Source organism: Chiroxiphia lanceolata, chromosome 16 (genome assembly GCF_009829145.1).
Source record: "Chiroxiphia lanceolata isolate bChiLan1 chromosome 16, bChiLan1.pri, whole genome shotgun sequence".
NCBI classification, from domain to species: domain Eukaryota; kingdom Metazoa; phylum Chordata; class Aves; order Passeriformes; family Pipridae; genus Chiroxiphia; species Chiroxiphia lanceolata.
The window spans coordinates 7,482,975-7,505,772 of NC_045652.1; the positions used below are offsets into that span (position 1 = coordinate 7,482,975).

The 22,798-nt window shown below is 42.6% G+C and overlaps 3 protein-coding genes across 6 annotated transcripts in view; 2 read left to right on the forward strand and 1 right to left on the reverse strand.

Moving 5' to 3' along the window:
• The first annotated feature begins 668 nt into the window (after positions 1-668).
• Positions 669-14,498, forward strand: RRN3 (RRN3 homolog, RNA polymerase I transcription factor). Of its 2 annotated transcripts, none has more exons than XM_032703722.1 (18): positions 669-687; positions 1,129-1,237; positions 1,689-1,745; positions 2,760-2,849; positions 2,937-3,066; positions 3,505-3,564; positions 4,035-4,098; positions 4,299-4,368; positions 5,985-6,083; positions 6,701-6,796; positions 7,240-7,375; positions 8,196-8,326; positions 9,355-9,485; positions 10,310-10,494; positions 10,995-11,103; positions 11,524-11,676; positions 12,547-12,634; positions 13,022-14,498. In XM_032703722.1, exons 2-18 carry the CDS (start codon positions 1,145-1,147, stop codon positions 13,178-13,180), a joined length of 1,851 nt encoding a protein of 616 aa, XP_032559613.1. In that variant the 5' UTR covers positions 669-687; positions 1,129-1,144; the 3' UTR covers positions 13,181-14,498. The 2 variants fall into 2 exon arrangements, with proteins under 2 accessions (XP_032559613.1, XP_032559612.1); XM_032703721.1 differs by lacking the exon at positions 669-687 and adding an exon at positions 999-1,017.
• Positions 14,499-15,943: 1,445 nt separating this feature from the next.
• On the forward strand, positions 15,944-22,742 carry NTAN1 (N-terminal asparagine amidase). Of its 2 annotated transcripts, XM_032703730.1 has the most exons (9): positions 15,944-16,094; positions 17,036-17,138; positions 17,226-17,291; positions 17,884-17,992; positions 18,993-19,066; positions 20,303-20,356; positions 21,155-21,208; positions 21,720-21,817; positions 22,124-22,742. In XM_032703730.1, the coding sequence occupies exons 1-9, from the start codon at positions 16,014-16,016 to the stop codon at positions 22,388-22,390; spliced, it is 906 nt and encodes a 301-aa protein (XP_032559621.1). In that variant the 5' UTR covers positions 15,944-16,013; the 3' UTR covers positions 22,391-22,742. The 2 variants fall into 2 exon arrangements, with proteins under 2 accessions (XP_032559621.1, XP_032559620.1); XM_032703729.1 differs by having other exon boundaries at positions 21,720-22,231.
• PDXDC1 (pyridoxal dependent decarboxylase domain containing 1) overlaps positions 21,206-22,798 on the reverse strand; it is a 28,424-nt gene continuing 26,831 nt past the window's right edge. For both annotated transcript variants that reach the window (XM_032703727.1, XM_032703728.1), the window contains exon 24: positions 21,206-22,551. In XM_032703727.1, coding sequence (XP_032559618.1) covers positions 22,423-22,551 — 129 coding nt within the window. In that variant the 3' untranslated portion in view covers positions 21,206-22,422. The remainder of the gene's footprint in view (positions 22,552-22,798) is intronic.

Consider the following 22,798-nt stretch of genomic DNA (forward strand, 5'->3'; position numbering starts at 1 on the left):
CCGTTTTGTTTAGACCAGATTCTTGGCCTTCTTTAGTCTCAGCTGAAGTTGTTCGAATCATTTAGTTTATCCCTCCGAACTGCAGTGCTAGGTTTCAGTTGGAAACCCTGCATGTCCTGGCCGGCCGTGTCCTTGGTGTCACCTCTGCTGTCATCGCTCGGGGGGAGCTGCCCGCGGGACCGGGGATTACTTGCTTGTCCCAAAACTCGGCTTCGGATCGCTCCGCCATGGCGATGTGGATAAACCTGGAATTCCGCTTCCCTACTCCCTGTGCTGGGTTCTGCTCCCGCGGTGCTGTCCGTGGAGTTTCCCGCTGCTCCTGCCCGGCTCCATCCCCGCGCACCGGGCGAGAAGAGCCCGCTCCGGACCCGCTCAGCTCTTCCAGCCGGGGCAGCGTCCCCTCGCTCAGACACCCGGGAAAGGAGGCACTTCAAAAGAGGCGCTCCCCAGATGGACAGATGTAGACCTCCCCAGATGTAGACCTCCACACTCGCAAGAGGAGGCAGCTGGTAGCTGACAGCAGAGATTTGCAAGAGTTTAACGTGCATCTGCAAATGCACGTAGACTCCTTTAACTCGGCGCTTGAGGCTTATAAAGAGCAGCTGGGATACAACTTCAGGGCGACAAAGAGGAAGCAAGTTGTGGATGCAAGATGTAAAATTCAGCAAGCGAGCAGTTATGTAAAAGGCAAGACGTATTTGGGTTCACCCTTGTGTTAGTTAATGACCCGGCTCGCTCGGTCCTCCCGCACCACAGCGGGCGGGGGCAGAGCCGCAGCCGCCCCATCCCGCCGCTCCCTCCCGCCGCTCGGTGGAGCCGCTCCGTGTCCCGGCGCTCTGTGGAGCCGCTCCGTGTCCCGGCTCTCGGTGGTGCGAGGGGCGGAGCGCTCGGCGTTTCCGCCGTCCCGCGCTGCCTTTTCCGCCCGGCAGCGGCATGTGGCGGGGCGGGGAGCGGCGCGGGCGGCGCGGGGCGCGGCGCCCCGGGCCCCGGTAGCGGCGGGCGCGGTGCCACCGCAAGGCAAGGGGGACACCGGGGGGGGGAGACCCTCGGGAGCGGGGCGAGGGGCTGCTCCTGCTGAGGAGGGGCCGGGGGGTGCGGGCGGTGCTCACGCCGTTCCCCGTCCCGCAGGCGCGGGGCCGTGGCCATGCTGGGAGGGGACGAGTTCATCAGCTTCCCGCCCAGGAAGACGGTGCGGTTCGGGGGGACCCTCACCGAGATCCTGCTCAAGTACGAGAAGGTGAGTGAGTGCGGCTCCGCGGGTGCCTCCCTTGCGTCCGGGCTGCCTGCGCTGGGTCCTGGGGGGGTCATTCAGGGCGAAGACTCGTTTCGCCTCACACGACACCGTGTGTGAAGGCTTAGGGAAAAAAACTGAACGCGGTGGAAAGATTTCCCCCGTGAGTCAGCCTGGATGGGTGTGAAGCCGGGCTTATGCCAAAGGGTGCACGGGGATCCCGGCTGTGTCTGCAGGGAGAGCAGCTGAACGTGAGCCAACCCTCGGTTGTCTTTCAGCACCCTGTTACTGCTGCCTCAGCCTTCCTTGAGCTGTCTCTCCCTTGCTTGTGTTCTTAATGCACGTAATGTTCTTAATTGTGTTCTTAATGTTCATCAATAATAGGTTGTTCAAATATGTTGATGAAATGGGTATATTTTGCTGGAAAAAAATTGAATATTTTTGTTTCTCTTGCTAGGGTGATACCACAGATTTTGAGTTGTTGAAGCATCAGCTGTCAGATCCAGACATAAAGGTAAGAGTTTTCATAGTCAGGAGTCTGATGATTTAAAGTTCATCTGTCTGAGTGTAATCATCAGACAAGTCATTCTGGTGCTTACACAAATCCTTTGCTTTAAACATTAGGTGCATTTGCTAGCTTTTTGCTCTGTGGAAACTTTCAGAATTAAAACTCTAAATGTGAAAAAAAGCAATTGTCTATTTATACACATGCATATATGCAGGATCTCTGTCAATGGTGTCTCATACTTAGTGACTCTTTGCTCTAGAGTGAGAAACCTATGAGTCTGTTCCATATACCACCTTTCTGTCACTGAGCCTTGATTTTAGAGCTACTTCTGTAGATCAAACCATGTTTTTGCACTTTAAGTTGCACCAAATTTTACCTTCTGTTCTCACTAAGGACTTGTTGAATTAGGCAGTAACATACATATGGATTTAGTAGTTATAGCCAGAAATATTGTTTTACAACCTTTCTGTACAGCTGTGAGTACCCACCACATTTGCTGTCCTTTTTTTTTTCCCTTTTGATTAAACCACAAAACAGTGAAGAGCGTGCTGCAGGAAGCACCATCCTATAGAGAGTTCCTTTTTTCTCTGAGAGGACATTCTGTAAAATGTTTTTAGCAGACCTTTTGGAGCATACAGGCAAAGTCAGCGGATTTGCTACTGTTTCAGTATCATTTCAAGACTTGAATGTCCCTTCTGCTTAAACTAGAGGAAAAAAAAAAGAAAAAGAAGATTGAATGCCATTTTTTTAAAGTATGTTCTATGTGAGTGAGGTTTCATGCCTTGCTCAGTCTGCAGCTGAAGCCTTCCAGGCAGGCTGTTGGTTTAGCAGTCAATTTGCACATATTCCTGCATTCAAGAACTTCCATTGGGGAGACCACAAAGAAATTCCTCACATATTAATGTGAAAACAATTTCTATTTACAATCTTAATATTTGACTTTTAAGGATTTTGTTATTTTCTACTAATAGGTAATACTGTTTACTGGAATACTTATCTATTTTTTCTGCTTATTTGAAGGATGCCCAGATCATTAACTGGCTCCATGAATTTCGAACTTCTGTTGCATATTTGACCAAAGAGCTTGAACAACTGGTCAACATTTTGCTGGTAAATATCGGTTTGCTACATGGAAAGATTAAGAGTTTAGTACTCAAAACATCTTTCTCTGACATCTTGATCTTTGCTTACTTTCAGAAGCTGCCATGGTTGAGAAGGAGCCGAGAGGTAGTGGAAGAATATCTGGGTTTCCTTGGCAATCTGGTGTCAGCACAGACTGTCCATCTCAGGCCGTGTCTCCGGATGATTGTGTCACAGTTTGTCCCCCGTAAGTTACTTTTCCCCTCTTTGTTTGCTTATCAGAATGTCTTCCCCAGATAAATTCTGTTTAAGTACGACATGACAATTAATTACTGAGTCATTGGGGTTTTTTTTCTCTGTTGAATTGTAATACAGGTAGTTTTCTGTACCTAGATTTTAGAAGGCATATTCTAATGGCCAACACAGATTCTGTTCTGAAGAAGTCTTGGAAATGGATGAACTGTGTCATGTTATTTCTACTAAAAAACTAACAACTGCTGTGAGGATCATGTCAGGTGTCCCCAAGAGCCTTCTGGTTCTGTGAATAAAACACTCTTTTAGAAAGTCCTGTGGCTAATTTTTATGGTTTGGTCCTGATGGAGACTCTAGTGCAGTGTGTTTGGCCTTGAACCTGTTACCTGTAAGATTTGTACAGTTTTGATCTACTAATCTCCCTTTTTTCTAGCTCGGATAACCATCAGAGAAGACGACGTGGACATTTCAGATTCTGATGACGATGATGAAAGTGAGTATAAAGGAAGCATGGCTTATATATGCTGCTGTAATACCTTTACTGAACAAGTATGCAATATGTATTGCTCCTTTTTTATAAAATTAATTCAGCAGGTTATAAGTAAAACATCAAGAAACAGTGCATCCTTAAATAACCAAGTCAGTCTTTCTTGTACTCAAATCAGTGGTGTGCTGACTCACTCCTTGTTACTTTCAAAATATTCCTGTTGGTGCAGTATCTGTAGGAATAGAATATGTAGGAAAATATTCCCTATCCTAGATCGTTTCAAAGCCAAAGAATAGTTAGGAGTTGTTTGGTTTCCATTTTATTTACCTCAGTGTACATCCCCCCCCAAGGAACATTTTGGCAAATGTGGTTTCCTCGGGAATCTTTCAATTATTTAGTTGATATGAACTGTTTTTACTGGTTCCTAATTTAGTTTTCTGTAAACAAGTGCATAAGAATATTTTTTCTTTCTCTAGACGTTTCTGAAAACTTCGATACATGCCACAGAGCTTTGCAAACTGTTGCAAGATATGTTCCTTCGTAAGTATATAATCCCATGGCTTTGCATCCCTTCCCTTGCAGATTTAAAGCTTCTGAACTGATGGTTTTTTCCTCTCTTGATGGGAAGTATACTAAGTTTCATTGCTTGTTTTTTCCTAATATTCACTAACTGGTGGAACGCTTTCATGGTAATAACCTATAACTTCTGCATTTGATTTATTTATTTTTTTTAATTATAGGACACCGCAGTTTCTCATGCCAATACTGGTGGAATACTTTCCTTTCATTAATAAATCAGAAAGAACTCTGGTAAGAGCTGTGAATATTTTTTTCGGCTTGTTTACTTTTAAATGTATAAATGTACTAAAATAGTATTACAACTGATTTGGTGGCATTGAATGCAGATTTTTGAGAGTATTTTTATATATATAAATATATTTGTAATAACCATATACATATGGTTGTGTCTGTTTAGTATAAGGTTGTCCAAGCATACTGAAGCTCTTTGTGCATAAGCATTATGCAAGTCTTTAATGACATAACTACATATCTTTTCCACAGGATTGCTTTCTTAATCAGTGCACAGGATGGAGCTCTTTGAGGATGAGTCTCAGGGTTGTGTAGTCAGGAGATGGGTAGGACACCTGTCTTGTTTGTTATCAAAACTGGAGGGTGTTTGTCAGGGGAACAGGGGATTTCATAAGCAGACAGGGTGTTATAGGTGACATCCAAACTGCCAGTAGTGCAGAGCCCTAAGTTGTTTTAGTACAGCTTTGGTACAGTGCTCATGTGCAGTGAAAAACAAGCTGGAAACTTTTGACAGGGTATGGCTCTTGTGTCATCTTTACATTTACTTGTTCCAGCTTGATAAGTTGGCACTTCATATTACAGGAAGGCAGAGCCCTGCTCCTCCAGCCAAGTTCAGTTGAAGCTGTGTTTTGAACACATCAAGTGCTGAAAAATCCCCAAAGTTCTTTATGTATCTTGCTAGTTTTTTTTATTTTTGTTGTTGTTTTAATCCAAATAACTTGAAGCATCAGTTCCTTGTCTGTAAAATGGAGGCATAATAGCTCTTATATGGTGTTAGGGGAAGATTTATTTACTTAGCAGCTCAGTGAGGAATAAGTCATGAAAAAATGCATTACTATTTTCAGGGCAAGGCTTGAATGAAGTGTAATAAGATATGGTCCATGCATTGTTAAATATTTCCAATGTACACATTCTCACTTAAACTGTCTCTACTCATTTTATGTTCTGAGCAAGCCAGGTGGCCTGTGGAAAAATCATATGTACACATGTAATTAAAGGTTGTGTTATAATGCATATTCACAGAGAGACTGTGATGTACTTGAGTGTAGTGCTTTACCTGATTTTATGTACCAGCTTGACAGTTCTGCTGTGTGAAAGTTGCAGCGTTGTCTTTTGTAGATATTTGTGTACACATGGGGGGCCCATGCATGCTCACAAGACTTGTCTGTTAACCTGCTTGATTCATAGTCAGAATGACTGAGGAGGCAGACCTGTGGAGTTCAGAATTGTTGCTGGTATATTATAATAATCTGAAATAAAGATGTATTCGGTCTCACTTTAAGCAGTTCTAGTATAGCTGGTTCTAGATGTAGTGGGGAATAGGCTTCATTTTCCTACAGAAAGTTTAGACAAACTCCTATGGAAATAACTTTCTTATAGAATATTCACACTCTATCTAGAGGTAGTTTGGAAAATTTGCGTGGCAGTAATAGATTAAGTAGTTAATTGAAAGTTGATGTTTATACATTAAATTATTCTAGATTGAATACAGTCTGTTGAAAGCTATTTCTGGGTCTTTAGATAATAAATGAAGAAACTTGCTTTCTAAAAGTCCTTGGCAGAAATTAGACTTTGTGTTGACGTTATTATAGATACCAATTAATTTTGTGTTACAGGAATGTTATGTTCATAACCTGCTACGAGTTACGGTGTACCTTCCAACTCTGAGGCTTCAAATTCTGGAGCTTATTATTGAAAAGCTGCTAAAGTTGGATGTGAGTTTATTCTGTGTTACCTTTTATGGATGCTTGGTGTTAAAATACAGAGTAGGAAATTAAATACGCTTCAGTTTTAAGCTCGACAAAAAACTCTGCTGCAGTAGTGCTTGTGATAATGTGCATAAAACCAGCCAAATTTAGACTCCACTGCCAGCCTTAAGATGTTCCCATTGGAACTGTATGGTGTGTGCTATGAGTCCCTGCTGGAATGTCCCTGCCAGAGTCAAAACAACTGCTCTGTGGTGATCAGTGCTGATATGCAGAGAATGTGCTGCTCTTTGTGTGGTTGAGTGATCATATCATCTCTTTGAAGTAGAAGGATTTACCATCTTAAAAAAGACAGGAGGAGTAGCTCTGTAAATGAGCAAGGCTTTTTACCTCAGCATATAAACAGTCTGGGGAGAGCTTATATTTGGCAGGTAAAGTTTCAGGGGGCTTTATAGTGTGCATTTGTATATGGCATCTCATTTCCTTTTAAAATGTTTATTTAGTCCAGGACAAAATCTAGTCAAGAGCTTACTCATGTTGTCATTTCCTTTATGTGAGTAATAATAAAAAAAATGTTTCATATTATCATGGTTTAATAAAAATTAATTTCTTGTTTACAACTGCAGGTTAGCACTCCACAGCAAGATATTGAAGATGCTGAAGAAACTGCTAATAACTCTGGTAGTGAGGAGAAATCTACAGAGGAGGGACTTTTTGACATGGTTGGTTATCTTGTTCTGCCAAAATTTTATTTTTCTCTAGTAAAATTTTCACTTCTGAGGTGGCTGTGAACTAAGTGTAGGAATTCATTATTGCTTTGTTGTTACTGCACTGCACACAGCTCTTGAAACCTGAACAGATAACAAATGATTAATGTGTTCTCAGCTGTTGACTTTATTCATGTAAATACCCAGTGTACATGCAGTGAATCGATTTCATTATGTAAAAGCACAAGCAGCTTTGCATAAAGCTAGTTAAAGAATTCATGGTGCTTGGCTTAGTTCACAAAGATTTGCTCATACTGTGTAATTAGATACTGCTCTGCTAAGAAAAATATGAAACTTTAGCATATCGCTGAAAGAGAAATTTTGTTTCACTTTTCCTGTAATTGCATCCTCTGATGTTTTACACATAAAAGCTGCTTGTGCCATTTTTTATCTACCAGGAGGAAGATGAAGAAAGAAAAGGAAACAAAGTTGTCTCTTCCAGTAGTGAGAGAATGGCCCATCCCCTTGCAGAGCGCCTCGACATCCTGATGACCATCCTGTTTTCCTACATTAAAGATGTTTGCCACGTGGATGGTAAGAACACTTGCACTATACCCAGATTTATTGTTTTGCTAACAAGTAAGAAACACAAATGAGGAGTTCTTGCTTTCTGCTGCTGCAAGATAGAGCAGAATTCTGCCAGCAGCAGGCTCTAGTCCACATTCCTGCCTCTGCCCAATGTTACTGGTACAGTTGTGACTTTAAAGGTTTAGTCCTCAGTTGGAGACATTCCAATTCCATAAATATGATACTGTATCCAAACTGTGACAGGGTATAAGTGTTTTATCATCTACTCTACTTGAGTGCTAGAATTATGGATCCTTTCAACAGTACAAGGACTGGAAGCAGATCAAAACAACCAGACACGTCATTCAGTTGGAATTGCTACAGCAAGGCTTTGTGTTAGGAAAAAAAAATGAAAGAATTGTCTTATATTGGTATGTATTAAGGGCTTGAATTCCTTAGATTTATATATTTAAAACAGAATATTTAGAAACCATTTTACCATTTATCTTCTCCACATAAGTCAGAGGATTTATTTCTCAGTGGGTTTTTTTCTGGCTCTTCTGAATTAACATATTATTGCAAAGTTTGCATGTCTACCAGTTTTATATGTGTGTGCACACACAGAGCTATTCTTCATATACAACACCTTAAAAAGCAATAGAACTGAAGACCTGGAAGTTCTTGCTGTAAGTATTTTTTAGATGTCAGATAAGCTGAAAAGTCAGTTTGACAGTGTTTCTTTACATACTTCTTACTGGTGTAAAAAGATACAATTACCACTTTTGCAGCACGAGGATAGAAAAAAACCCTGAAATGTTTCATTTTGTTCTGTTTCTTTGCTGTGTAGGCAAACTCAATATCAGCAACACAAAGGACTTGTATCGGGATCTGGTTTCTGTTTTTGACAAGCTCATTTTACCAACCCATGCTTCATGTCATGTACAGTATTTCATGTTTTACATCTGCAGCTTTAAACTGGTGAGTAAAAGCTGGTTTTAAAATGCAGTGTCCTCTGTCATTTCTGCATCCTTGTTTTGGTTTTTTTAATACATAAAATAGTTGTTTTCTGCTGTAATTCCAGTTTGAAGATAGCAAGTACACGAGGATCATTAGTATCTTTGTTTTCTTTTCTTTCTCTGTTACTTCATTCCTAAAGTTTCTCTTTCTGCTGTTGCTCTTCCCATGTTGTCCATAAACTGCACACAGATGGAATCTAAGCAAATGTGGTTAAAATGGACCCCTTTTACAAGAGTGAGTTGGGCTTTGGCACCCAAGGCATGGTGCTCCAGCACGTTTCTTCAGCATCTCAAAACTCTCTTAAAGATAACTGTCCTGTTAGATCTAATGTTTGAAAATCGTGTCTGCGTTTGCTGTTTCCCCCCTCATTTTCCCATCTCTGTCAACAAACTGTTGTTCTTTGTTTTACACATAAAAATAAGGACACACATGCTTTTTGCATGAAAGTAGCTAAAAGGCCAGTTATGCTACTGCCCTATCTCTGATGATGGTAACATGTGGACAAATTCAAGGAGAAAGTATCTCATGATATTATGCTTTTTGTAAGGATGTGAATTTTTGGCATCACGAACTTGTGTGGCAAAAAGTTCCACAATATAACATTTAAGGTTAAGAATCACTTTTGTTCTCTAAATTCTTTTTCCTGCTATTTTCCTTGGATGTCCCTGATTGCTTCTGCTACAAGACTTGGTGAACAATCATTTCATGTTTACCTTCTTCTCACACTTGCTTTTAAACACTTCTGGTGTATCTTTTCCTGATTCTTTTCCTAGACTTCTTCCCCTTGCTTTTTACAGCTGAGTATTATAGAAAGAGACACAGAAGTGAGTGCTCTTCCACCATGTATAGGAATTGTTATTTATTACAGTTACAGGTAGGGTTTTTTAATGGTTTGGTTATAGAAATTATGAAAATTGAGTATTAGGAATCTATTACTTAAATAGTGTCATCAGTATAACAACTCACAATTTCTATGTATCTTTTTCCAGGGGTTGGCTGAGGCATTTTTAGACCATCTCTGGAAAAAACTGCAGGATCCAAACAATCCTTCAGTGATCAGGCAGACTGCTGGGAGTTACATTGGCAGCTTCTTGGCAAGAGCTAAATTTATTCCAGTTGTGTAAGTTGTTCTGATACATGAGCAGAACCAAACATTTTGTGCTGGTTGCTGAGCAGAATTCACAGAATGCACACACAGCGTTGGTCTGCTATTCCCATTGCTTTGCCAGCAAGCCTGAATCAAGGGGTTTGTGTGTCCTTTCAGCAATACTGTTTCAGTATTGGTTTGAAGTTTCTGGAAAGTGTTGCATGTACAGGATGCAGACTAATGATTGCTGGAATTCATGGCTTACTCTTTAAGGCTTCACTTACCAAGAAGTGCTGAGCATGGGTGGTAGGTTGTGTTGACTTCAGGCAGAGCCATGGATTCCTGGTGTATCTGATGTTCAGAAGCAGATATTTTTAGTGCCCAATATTTGGCATTTTAAATAGACTCTGGGACAGAAAACAGGTGTTCTAGTATTTTGATACAGGTGTATTAAAATACTCGAGCAGATTGGTGAAAATGTCTTTTTTTTGTGGGTGGGCACAGTGACTTTAACATTGAAGTTAGTTGGATTTCAGAATTACCTGATGGACATGGGTGGCATCTCTTTCTGTACTACCTGTAGCCTTGGATTCTGAATGTTTATTATGTGTTCACATACAGCATGTGTTCATGGATTGATCTCTTCTGGCATCTTGTGCTTTCACTGACTGCTGATTGATTCAGTCAGTTTATGCTGAGATAAAGGAGAAAGCTCATATCACAATCTCATTTTTTTAATGAGATTTTCTTACTAATATTTTTATAACCACTGAGATCCTTGAATACTTGTTTAACAGCTTTTCTGCACCATTTCAGGGGATATCTTTACACTTCTTTTTCCCTCCCCTCCATTATAGCACAGTAAAAGCATGTCTGGATCTTCTGGTGAACTGGATGCATAAATACATTGATAATCAGGATACAGGAGCTAATGCCTACTGTGATGTAGCTCTCCATGGGCCATTTTATTCTACATGTCAGGCTGTGTTCTATACACTTATTTTCCGTCATAAACAACTTTTGGATGGAAACTTAAGGAAAGGTGAGTATATTCGGTTTGAAAGGATTCATCTGCAAGTTTTACTGTTGGTGTGTTTTGTAATGGTCAGTTCAGTCAAGTTGGCAAGTTTGTGCTGTTGTGCTCTTAGGCAAATGATATGGCTTGTACATATGTTGGGCTACCAAGCTAAGTGATCTTTTTCCCCCCGTTATTGAAAACAATGCTGATAACTGTAGAAAACCAGCATGGGCTTCAGTTAATAATCTGTATTTATGACTCTGCCTCTTTCAGTGCTTCTAATGGGTGTGGAAATTTAGTGTGTGTCTTAGGAGGGTCCCTCACCTGTGGCAGGTTATTGTTGCTTGAGTAACTTCTCTGCTGAGCAAGCTGTGGGCCAGATCTCCACTGGGAGAGAGCGTCCTAGGATGTGCTCCTGTGGTGTTGTGCAGGGTACAGGCTTGTCACACTAGAAATTGTTAGAAATTAAGTTCAGCTTGTATGATATTATTAACCTGTATCTGTCAATTGTTCTTATTTTCAAGGCCTGTCATATCTGCAGAGTTTAAATTTCGAGCGCATTGTCATGTGTCAGCTCAACCCCCTGAAGATTTGTATCCCTTCTGTTGTCAACTTGTTTGCTGCTATTACCAGGTACCTACTCACCTACTTCAGTTTCAGCTTCAGATCTTGGTGTGTATCTGAAACCAGCACAGTACTAGAACATGGGTTTTGATAGGCTCAGTATTGAATATTATCTAAGACATGACAGTGCCCATGTTCCAGGTGTGATAAGTTTATTTCTGGTTCAGTTCTAATGAAAGCCTGCAGCACTGTCATTGCTTTGTGTTGGAGCCAGTGTGATTCTACTCAGAGTAAAGTTCATATGAGTATAGAGGACGAGAGAACAGGCTCCTTACCTTGTGACTATCTTGAAAACTCCTAGTATCAGCTGGAAAATGGAAGATAGAAGTGATGTTTGTTAAAAAATAACTTCGTATTTTAATACCATCTGAAATCCTTGCTTTAGGTGTGCTAGAAGTGCTTACCTTTTCTTTATTACCTTTTTTAAAGGAAATACCAGCTGGTGTTCTGCTACACCATTATTGAGAGGAACAACAGGCAGTTCATCCCAGTTGTTCGGAGCGGCACCGGAGGTGACCTTGTGCAGACGTGCACTAACCCTCTGGACAGCTTCTTCCCCTTTGATCCCTACATCCTCAAAAGGTATGGTTTAAAAATAAACAACTTGTTTCTGCCTTGCAGGAAATAAGGAATAAAAACTGTAGGAAACTGTCAGTGTTTCTGCAGTTCACTTTCCTCACTGATCTTTAGTACTTCTCATGTTACGTATTTTAACCAGAGATTGTCAGAGGTTTGAATTGAAATGTTCCCCTCCTGTGACAGATAGCAATGAAGAAGGAACAGGATCTAGTTTCCTGGAAGGTCTAGTTAATATGTTTGGTGATTTTTGGTTTTTCTTTGTTGTAAGCAGCCTCTAAAATGTCATGTTAGCCTAAATCATGTTTTGTTGGAACCATGGTGGTGATGTGCCCTTTTTTTGGTCATTTTGTTTTGGGTTTTTTGCACTGTCAGTATATTGCTTCTTGATTGGTGACTTCAGCTTATTTAAAATACCTTTCTTTTTATGGTAGAGAGCAACATTCTGGCTTTTTATTCTCTCTTAAAAAAAAATCCATCTCCACAGAAGGGAAACTACTAATAATATTAGTATTCATATAACAACAAAAGAATACTATTAATAAAGTTGTTTCTATAATAATTAAATTTTTGGAAGAAAATTAGGCTTTTTTTGCAAGCACAGTGCAGCTGTCAAAAATACCCAGTTAGGAGTTAGGAGACATGACTGTACCAGAAGTCCTCGAGCAAACCTTTGTGATTTATACCTATCAGCAAAATGGAGGTATTTTTTCATGGGATTAATTGAGGATTATATAGGGATTAATTGAGTAGGTTGTAAAATCCTAGAGAGGGCTATCAAAATGTCAAAGCATTTTATATTGTATTATTAAAATGAAATATATATGACTTCTACTGAATATATTAACTCATTCTGTGTTTTGATTCCTCTCTCAGATCGAAGAAAACCATTGATCCTCTTTATCAGTTTTGGGAAGAGCTGAGTGCTGAAGATCTTGAGAATCTAAAGAAACCCATTAAAAAGGTAATCTTTCTAATCTTTCCTGATGAAAATGCAGTTTAGCTTTTTTCCAAATCTCTATCAGCTTCTTCTATTGCAGGATTTTTTTTTTTTTAAGTAGGTATGAATACACTAAACTGTGATTGAAATTTGGAAGCTTTAGGAATTGATCTGAGCACTTTTCCTCTCTTCTGCAGCACAGGGCCCCTGTGAAAGCTTTATGAGTGCTCTCAGAATATGGACACAATGATGTCACTGGGAAATCCACTCTAGATGTGATTTAGTTCCCATATTTCATAATGAGAGTACATCTAATTCTCTTACTGGTCGTGACAACTGTAGTGTAAATCCAGATCTCTTAAGATTTGACAGTATCTTTCTGCTCTCACTGATCCTTTTGAGTTTATTCAGGGTACTTCCGAAGATGAAGACGATGACTTCTTGAAAGGAGAAACCCCTCAAAATGATGGTGTGGTTGGAATTGCTCCCAATTCCTATGAGTCCAGCACCCGGAGCCCCGTGAGCAGCATTGGCTCCCCTCCAGACTGTTATGTGCCGTTCCCTCCGTGACACGGGGCGTCAGAAGTGAGAAGGCTGAAAACTCGTGTGCAATGTTTCACTCTTTACAGAGACTTTAGCTCAAATTTCCAAACTGGCAAATGTTTTAAGTAACTACATTTGAGAAAAGTTATTGTTTCTTAATCATCAGATTTCTACAGATATGTTATAGTAGAGTCATACGTTGCTAGAAAAGCTTAGAGAATAAATAGGGTGATACTTTGCAAATTTCACATTGAAATGGTTTTTATGACTTCGAAGGGATTTTTTTTTTTTTATAGTTTTTCCTGACTCTTAAAAACTTTGTTTACTAATGTTTCTCTACAAGGTTTTATATATCAGAGGTGAAATTCTGGTATTTCTTCCTGCTGATTTGTGTGGGGGCCAGAATTCCCCTGTCAGTGTTCAGACTCTACTCTGATGACTCTTCTTGAGTTGGTTTCAAAGTAAAGGTGTGATCCCTCGATAGACAGGCCAGGAACCAGTCTGACAGTGGTTCTTCTACACACATCTCTTAGGCTTTTCCTGTCTATAGAGCAGTATTTGGTGAAGCCACTTGATAGTGGAGTGTATTCAGACAGCAAGCACTAATGTTCCTTAAATCCGTAGCTGACACGCACCTTTCCCAGCTATGAAAGTTCAGACATGTAAAAGTGATGATTGTTGGAAGTGTTGAAAATGAGGGAGTAGCTGAATGTATTATTTGTAGATAGTTTTCTTTGGAGTGCTTATGGAGCACTATGAGACAGGTATTTATTTGCAGGATTTGAAGTTTATATGTGAATGCTGAAAATAGGAAAAAAAGAATCTTCCCTTGTGGAAAGAAAGTGGTGTCAGTGGTGTCCTTGTGTTGTCCATGTGTCAGTCACTGTTGAGTTTCTCTGCTGAAGTTTCTTGTCTTTTCATGGTTGCTGGCTTTTAGATTTAAGTAAAAATATAAACAGTGGGGGAAAAATGCTATTTGTGTAACATTAAGTTGGAAATTTTATGCATTTGGACTAAACTCTAATTGCCCTTCTTTAGAATCTGAACTTGGAGGCTTTCAAGACAACGTTTTTATTTGGAACCAATAAAGAGTGATGCCACCAGTGCAATACTTACACATTTGAGAAAACCCCATTTCTGTATGTAACTGAGGTGCTCTCTGTGTAGCCTGGCTTCTCAAAGCCAGGGTGTTAGTTCTGACAGACTGCAGAAATAAGTTCTGGGGATGACATTGCAAAGTGCATCAGTGAATCTGTTCATCGTTGTATAAACTGAGTTTTTGTGTTTAATTTTAGTCCTCTTTATTGTCAGTCCTGAGTAATAAACAATAGATTTCCATCTGAAATAATTGCATTTTCTCCTGGCATGCAAGAACCCTTCTCAGAACAGCAAGAAAAACATCATTTCAAATATGCTTTTCAGCTGCTTCTTCCAAAATGAGGTTAAAACTTCTGCAGTTTTAATACCAGGCATGTGATTCAGGAGCTTCCATGTCTCATTAAAAACAACAACAAAAAAATCCCTGTAACTGTAGTATAATGTCAAAAAGTATGCAGACATTGAACTGTCTGTGCTGAAGTTGCACAGTTTTCACTTGTTGAAGTGTTTCTGGACCCTCAGCTGTGCCAGCTCTGCTTTGTTCAGTGTAAGTGCAGGCAGGTGTGTTGGCAGGTGCTGGCATTTTGCTAAAGAGACTTTGTAAATACTGGTGAAAGGAATGCTGATTTGGAGAGTCAGGGTACCTTTTGAAGAAAGCGTCTGCTACAGAATCATCAAATGGCCTGGGTTGAAAGGGACCTTAAAGATCATTTAGTTCCAACCCCCTGCCATGGGCAGGGACACTTTTCAGGTTGCTCCAGCCTGGCCTGGAACACTTCCAGGGACAGTTTACTTTTGTGAAGGTGGATGGGAAGGTCGAACTAGGGTTTTTCTGTGGGTCGTGGACAGTCCTGGTGCCTGGCTGTCCACTTTCCATGCAGGGTAAATTAACTCTACTGCTACCATGGTGGTCTTTCTTGCTGTCTTACTGAGACAACTGGAGGAAAAAATCCCTGATCTTAAAGGAAAAACGGTCGTCTTTGGGATTGTATGAATACCTAATTTTGTGATTGCTGGGGGGGAGGACGTGGTGTGGGGGTCGGTCTCTTCTCCCAGTCAACTGTGATAGGACAAGAGGACAGTCTTAAGCTGCGTCAGGGGAGTTTTAGGTTGGACATTAGGAAGAATTTCTTCACAGAGAGGGCGATTAGACATTGGAATGGGCTGCGCAGGGAGGAGGTGGAGTCACCGTCCCTGGAGATGTTCAAGGAAAGACTGGATGTGGCACTGAGTGCCATGGTCTGACTGACACGGCGGTGTTCGGTCAGAGGTTGGACTCGGCGATCTCAGAGGTCTTTTCCAACCTAATTGATTTTGTGATTTGTGAATTCGGGGCTTTATCGCTGTTATTTCCAAACCGGTTTCATACCATAACCTACGGGTGACCCCGCAGTGACGGGAGGAGGGGGCGGATTTCTGCGAGGTTACCGGGTTAAATCTTCAGGCGGGGCCGAGCCCGGGCGCGTTTCCGTGTTCGCCTCAGACCCCGTCGGGCCCCGGGCGGTGCCGGTGCCGAGCCCCGGGCGGTGCCGGTCCCTGCCGGGCCCCGGGCGGTGCCGGGGCCGAGCCCCGGGCCGGTCCTTGCCGAGCCCCGGGCGGTGCCGGAGCCGAGCTCCGGGCCGGTCCTTGCCGAGCCCCGGGCGGTGCCGGTGCCGCCGCCCCGCTTTCCCAGCGCCCCGCGCGGCGCCGCCCGGCCCGGCCCGGCGCGGCCTCAGGAGGGAGCGCGGAGCCGCCTCCAGGCCCGGGCCCGGCGCTCGCCAAGATGCCACTGCTGGTTAACGGAGCGCGGGTGGACCTGTCCCGGCCCACAGGGGACATGATCCGCGCACACCCGCACCTCGAGGTGAGCGAAGGGGCCCCAGGGCGTGAACCCGCGGCCGGGCGGGGCGGGGGCGGCCCCGGGCACCGCTGTGACAACGCGGGGGGACCAAAATAAATAAAATCGGTGTCCCCGGGAGGGGCTCGGCGGTGACGGCCCGAGTGGGAGCGGAGCGGCCGGGCTGGGGCTGCCTCGGCCGGGCCCGTCTGCCCGAAATAACAAAAACTGGCGATAAAAGCCAAGGTGGTCACTGTCGGGAAGGCGTTAACCTCGCTTCCACTGTATAAATGTTATATATGTGTGTTATTATCCTAGCGGCGGACTGCTAGCCAGGAATGCTGAACAGAGCTTGGTTGGGAAGGTGTTTGGCATTAGAAGGTGTTTCTTTGTGGAACGTGAATTTATGCAGAAAACCAGGGCAAATCTCATAGGACTGTGAGGTGTTTTTTGAGCCCCTGGGGTGGAAATCCGCTTCCTGCCCAGCGGGTCTGTGGTGAAGCACTGCAGTAGTCATAGCCGAGGAATCTGGGTTTTCCCTGCACCAGGCAAGCTAATAGACAGCGATATTTTGAGAAGTGTTAAGTAAATATTATGGATTGTGGCAGTAGAAGGCTGAAACTTCTGCATTTCCAAAGTTTCTTGTCCTGATTAAACTTCCAAGATCAGCTCTGGTGTTGTCTCTTGTATAATCTTTGCCAAGTGCAAATGCTTTTTGTTGTGCCTCCATTTTATGGTCTGTAAAACAGGAAAAAGTGTTTTGTGTGTCTCTGGAATGACGGGATTTCACTCTTAACTTGATCAATGGCAGGTAAGCAAAAACTTCTCAAAATTCAGAATACTCCATAATCCAAAATACACATTTCTCTCTGACCTGAGTCCCTTTGCTTTTCAGAGATGATGTTTCTGTCAAGCAGTACATGCATCTGAGAATTCAGCCACTGTAGTCTGTTATTATTTATCTTTAGGAAAAGGCAAAGCTTCTGAGAAGTCAGCCTGCTCAGACTGTGGAACCCAAAGGCCTCCTCTATGTCCAGCAGAGAGAGTTTGCAGTGACCACCCCCAAAGATGGTGTGTAGGAACATAAACATTTGCTCTTCTACTGAAGCAGTGATTGTGTGAAGGGAGTTCTTATGGTGTTTCTCTCCTTTAAAATAGGTTCTGTTTCTATTCTTGGATCAGATGATGCAACTACCTGCCACATAGTTGTGCTCCGACACACAGGTATCCTTAAAGGATGTTCAGAACAAAACCTGTCCCCCTGAAGTGAGGAATTAGTATTGGTTTATGTGGCATTAATAAAATAAACTGCAGTTACATTTGTGTAAACCTGAATCTCCAAAAGTCACATAAGTATTAACTAAACTACTTGTTCCAAGAGGGAGTGTGTTTGGTGTCAGAGGCTCGGCGTTGTGGTTGCTCAGTGAGCAGATGTTTAACCTGCTCTGCCCCTGTGGCCAGTGGCAGTGGCACTGCAGCCCTGGGCTGTGCTCAGCAGTGTGGGAGCGGGGTTTGGAAATTACGGAGGTGGGATTTGTGGGAAGATCCTCATTATGTGCCTGGGTGTCTGACATTAGAGACATTTCCTGGTCTTACTTAAGAGGGCACTTGTACCCCTGACATGAGCTGTGGTTCTACAATGGGCAAGTGCAGAGGCTGTTGCCTCATTCAGTGAACCCACATCCTCTGCCAGAGGCCGCTGTCCAGAGAGGAAGGCTGGTGGTGGTAGGTGCAGCTCTTACCTTACTGCAGCAGGGTAAAGTGTTGCTGTTAACAAAATAGTCACTAAGTCACTGTCTTCTGGTGCCTTCCCCAGGCAGTGGAGCCACCTGCCTGACACACTGCGACGGGTCTGACACGGAGGCCGAGGTGTCGCTCATCATGAGTTCAGTGAAGTCTCTCTCAAACCCCACGGGCTGTGGCAGGTCAGCTCTGCTCCTTTCTTGTGTACTGCTTTGCACAAAGGCTGCTGCAGCTTATACAGCAGGGAATTTTTGTGTGATTATATGGGGTTCAGGCAAGGTCACTGTGCAGGAAACTTCTCTTAATCAGCAACCACATGTAGAGTGAAAATTATTTCCTTGGTGGTGATTTTAGGGCTGTTTTTAGCAGTGGTTTAAAGCACGGTTCTGTTCTGAATGGTGTCTCTGTAAAACCACTGTGAGGTTTGTGTTTACTGTTTCCCAGTTCACTTTTGTTTGAGATGTGCAAAATTTTCCAAATAACTGGTTTTTTAGTTTATATTTTTCCTTCCAGAGTGTTAATTTTGTAAATTCTTTTTGGTATCTGAGAATCCATCTGGGATTTTTCTAAGTCTGCATTAAAAAAAAAAAAAAAAAGAAAAAAGAGGTGTGTGGGACAGGACAGTGGGTAAAAAGCTCTGAAATGGAATTTAGCAAACAAGATTCTTTGTGGATGTGCAGGTTTTTGACCCTGCAGTTTGGTGAGAACAAAAACTAAATGAACTTAGAAGATGTGATCTCTAAAAGTCCTGATTTGTAAGGACTTGTCTTTACACAGACACTTTTCGGAGAAGAACCTTGCTGCGTGGTCCAGAATAGTTGTGAGGAGGTCATGGGAACAAAAATCTTCATGCTTAGTTAACCCTTTTTTGGGAACTGAAAGGTGGTTACAAAGTTCCATCCAAACCTGAGGTGCTGACCATCAGAGATACCCCTGGGTTAGAATTGCATGTATGTAATGCCTCTTAAAGCTTTTGTTCTGTGCCATTTCCTTATGATCCCTCAAGTGCTGAGAATGGAGTTACCATAACCTGCTGTGTAATGCAAACCAGCTTGGTGCATGTGACTGTAATAAGGCTTCTCTAATGATTGCTTTGCAGTTTGGGCTGGGGATTATTTTGTAAAGCTATTCATTTTGAGATGTCTTTTTAATTGCTGTTTCCTGTTATTCCATCTCTGTTAGGCTGGAAGTGCACCTAGTTGGAGGTTTCAATGATGATAGGCAGTTATCACAAAAACTTACTAATCAGCTTCTTAGTAAGTTCACTTTTTTTCCACTCTCATGTCCAAAAACAATAGTTCTGGCTGGATGTGGGTAAAGTTTGTTTGTAATCTGAGTCCCCAGTCATTTACTGGAAAGAAACGTGGATTTGTTTTGAAGGGTGTTTTTCTGTGCCTGAGAACTCGGTGTGGAGAGGGTTGGGCTGCTGGGGCTGCTCCCTGGGCAGTGTGTGGGATGCAGGGTCTGAATTGTCATTTCCCCCTGGCTCATATTCTGCTCTGGAGAGTTGGGGCACAGTTCAGCTGGCCTTGACTCCTGGCTTCACTCCTGCTGATCCCCTGTGTGATCTTGGGCAAGTGGTGACACTCTCCAAATCTGTGAGTGTGGGTGACTTCATTAATTACCATTCAGTTCATACCTTAATGAGATGAGGTAAAATTTAATTATTGTTTGGAATTACCTGATGAAAAATGTCAGGTCTGTTTATAAAATCTATAGACCAGAGCAGTGATGGCAGTGCTTTACTAACAAATTGGAAACATAAAGTACCTGCCTACCTGCAAGTGCTCTGCCTTGTGCTGAGCACTTTGAGTATGGAGAGGCTTCAGCCCCACTGGAATGGGGAGGGAGGAGGGATGGGGCAGGTGTCAGGATTGGAGGGAGGTGTTTAAGAGGATAAACAAAAAGGAAAACGGAACCAGCAAAGGCCCTGGGCTGCAGCCTCATGGCTGTTACACCTGGTCTATGTTATATGAGAGTTCTGTACAGAAAAAGGTATTTTGGTTAACTTATTTTTTCAACCTTCTGATTCTCACGCATCAAGTTACAATTTGAATCAATCGTTGTATTGCTGTCAGATCTTCGAAAAAAAGAGGAATTTTTTCTTGGAGTTTAAGGTGGTGAAAGGCAGATTTAATTTACACCTAGTGAAAGACTGGGTTTGCTCACTATATATGTAACATTTTAGGAAAAAACATTTAAATATAAGCTGCTAAATGTGTATAGTGAACTAAATCAGAGCTGGTGTGATGCCAGAGCTAAACCAGTGTCACTAAAAGCAGTGAGTGGCACAACACTTTTTTTAGCACATTTTTGCTATTACAAATGGCTCCTCTCTGTAAATTGCTGTTAGTTTGAAGCAAACATGCAAAAGGCTGTTTGCTGTGCCCTCCCCAGGAGCAGTGGTGTGGGTGTGTGCCCACCAGTGCAGTGCCCACCCAGCCCTGCCCTGCCACCCTCACTCACACGTTGCACTGTCCTTGTTGCTGCAGGAGCGTTCGATCTCCAGCCAGATGATGTTCACTTAGTGACCTTCTGTGTAACAGGTAAGAAAATCTTTCTTTGGGTTTTGAAGTACTTTTAGCTACTGAAATCAAAGGGCAGGGGTCTTTTCATGGCTTTTTATCCGTCCTGTAAGACAGAACAGCACAAAGTCCTCCATAACCGTTTGTAATTGTTCGTTTTCTTGTGGTCGGTGTGTGTGGTGGTGGCAGAGAGCCAGTGCAGCAGGATTCTCTCCTTACCAAGTTCTGCTGCACTGTAGCCAATAGCAGAGCCACTCATGATCCTGGCCAGGTTATTTTGGCACATTTGCCCTGTGGAACAGGCTCTGTACCTGTGGAGATCTTAGGAGACAATTGAGAAGGGCACTTGCAGACCTTTGCTCTGCTGGACCTGCCTCCCTGCAGGGTTCAGTGAACTCATTAACTCTTTCAGTTAGTTCATAGTGTGTGATGTCACTTACAGGAAGTTATTTCCTTTCCTTTATATCATGTTGAGGTCATATTTTCATCCTCTTTCTGTGACAGTGCTGTTGGTGACTTACATCTTTGAAAGCTGGCATCGTGGTCATTTTGCATTGTGGTTTTTTCCCTCTAAATTGCCCATGCAGAAGTGAGGGGCAGTTGGCTGGAGCCAGCTATTCTGTCTGGAGACAGCTCTGCTCCAGGCTTCAAGCAGACCTGCACCTGCACCTTCTTTTCCATATTTGTTTTAGGCTTCCTTGGTTTTTTTCTGTCTTTACAACATCAGTTCTGTTGTATGTTATCAGAGAACAACTAAATGAATGCTGCTCACAGAAAAATCCAAAGTCCTACAAGTTGACTTCTTTTTTTTTCTTACAGAACTAAATGATAGAGAAGAACAGGATATTCACTTTCCAATCATTTATGGAATAGGTGAGTAAATTAGAATTTAATTATATTTTTGTAACTGGATTGCTTTTCAGATTCTAGTGGTAAAGGGGCTTATAGTTAATGACTGGCTGAAGTCCATCCTAAAAGTTACAAGCTGCTGTCAGAGGTGAAGGTAGAAATACTTGTCTTGTGGTACCACAGTTGCACATGTAGGAGGGGCTGTGTACAAAGGCAAGCAGATTTATTTTCCTTTAACTGCACTTGTGATTTTATCAATATCAAGTTGCTGCACTAAATTTCTGCTTAGAATTCAACCTTCTTATTGATTATTCAGTATTTCTTCTAATTAGTTCACGCATCTGTGGAATATTGAAATGCTGTCAAAGGAAATGGAGTAGAAATGTGCTGTTGCAGGCTCAGGGGTCTGAGAAATACAACAGAGTGCGATGGGTTCTGAAGTTCTGCAACACAGTTGTGTTGGGGACATGATCACTGTAAACAAGTGCCTTGTAGGAATTAGTTGTTTCCATATTTAATCTCTGTTTCCTCCCAGCTGTGAATGTTAAAACAGCAGAGATTTTCCCTGCAACCTTCCCAGAAAAAGGGCCGGATGAGGATTTGCGTTCAGCCCATGTTTTAACAGGAGCACCAGTGAGTAAAAATAATACAGGGGGGGAAACGGTATTTTTGTCAGAAGGGGAGACCAGTTGGGACAAATATCCAAAGTCTGAGGAAACAAAATCCTTTGGTAGCATTCTCTGGGTTCTGGGTTTGCTGTTACTGTTTAATGTCGCGTTCGTCAGAACTGGTTCGAGGTACCGCAGTCGGAAGGAAGGGCTGAGCTGGCCCACGGTCTGTCTGGGACAGGAGCTGAGCCCACGGCCCTCAGACCAAGGGAATGTGCTCTTTGCCAGTGTGAGCCCTGTCTGACCCTGCAGGCTCCCTGTGTTCTTACAGCTCACCAACATCTACGATGCAAAGACGGAACAGCTCCGTATTGGGCCTTACTTCTGGGGGCCTTTCCCACACGTGGACTTCTGGTTGGAACAGGATGATGCCCAGATTTTACAGGTACCTGAAACTGAGCTTTTTTTTTTCCCCTTCTGGCTGAGTAGAGAGGAGGGGATGCAGTCTGTCAGAACTTCTTCCAGTGCACTGCTGGCCCTGGGAAGGGTGGGGAATATCCTTATTGGAAGGCAGGATCTGGAGAACATTGTGCTCTGAATATCAAGCAGCTCTTGCTCCCATCTTCTTTTTCAGAATCTTTCCACGTCGCCCCTGGCTGAGCCACCCCACTTTGTTTCCCACATCCGATCTACATTAACATTTCTCAAAGCACATCCCTTTCCATCTCGGTCCCTGTTCCCCGACAGCAAACCTCGCATCTACAAAAAAAACAAAGAAGGGTTGTGGGAACAGGTTTGTTCTGACAAGATCTAACCTGGAACCAACCACCCCAACTGCTTTAGGGAAGTACAGTCTTGCAAGATGAGCAATTTGTTGTAAAAAGGATATTGCTGGTCACAAATACCATTGTTCCTGTGCTTTTCAAAATAAAATATTTTGATAGAAGTAACTTGCTTTTTCTGCATTACTTACGTAGGAATCAGGGGTTTTGAAGTAAGAATTTGG

Excerpts from the sequence above, each read along its gene's own strand:
- RRN3 (XM_032703722.1), top strand. The coding sequence starts at position 1,145 with ATGCTGGGAGGGGACGAGTTCATCAGCTTCCCGCCCAGGAAGACGGTG. Across the intron at positions 4,369-5,984 it reads ATAAATCAGAAAGAACTCTG|GAATGTTATGTTCATAACCT; the intron begins GTAAGAGCTGTG and ends TTTGTGTTACAG. Across the intron at positions 7,376-8,195 it reads AGATGTTTGCCACGTGGATG|GCAAACTCAATATCAGCAAC; the intron begins GTAAGAACACTT and ends TTTGCTGTGTAG.
- NTAN1 (XM_032703729.1), top strand. The coding sequence starts at position 16,014 with ATGCCACTGCTGGTTAACGGAGCGCGGGTGGACCTGTCCCGGCCCACA. Across the intron at positions 17,292-17,883 it reads AGTTGTGCTCCGACACACAG|GCAGTGGAGCCACCTGCCTG; the intron begins GTATCCTTAAAG and ends TGCCTTCCCCAG. Across the intron at positions 19,067-20,302 it reads ACTTACTAATCAGCTTCTTA|GAGCGTTCGATCTCCAGCCA; the intron begins GTAAGTTCACTT and ends TTGTTGCTGCAG.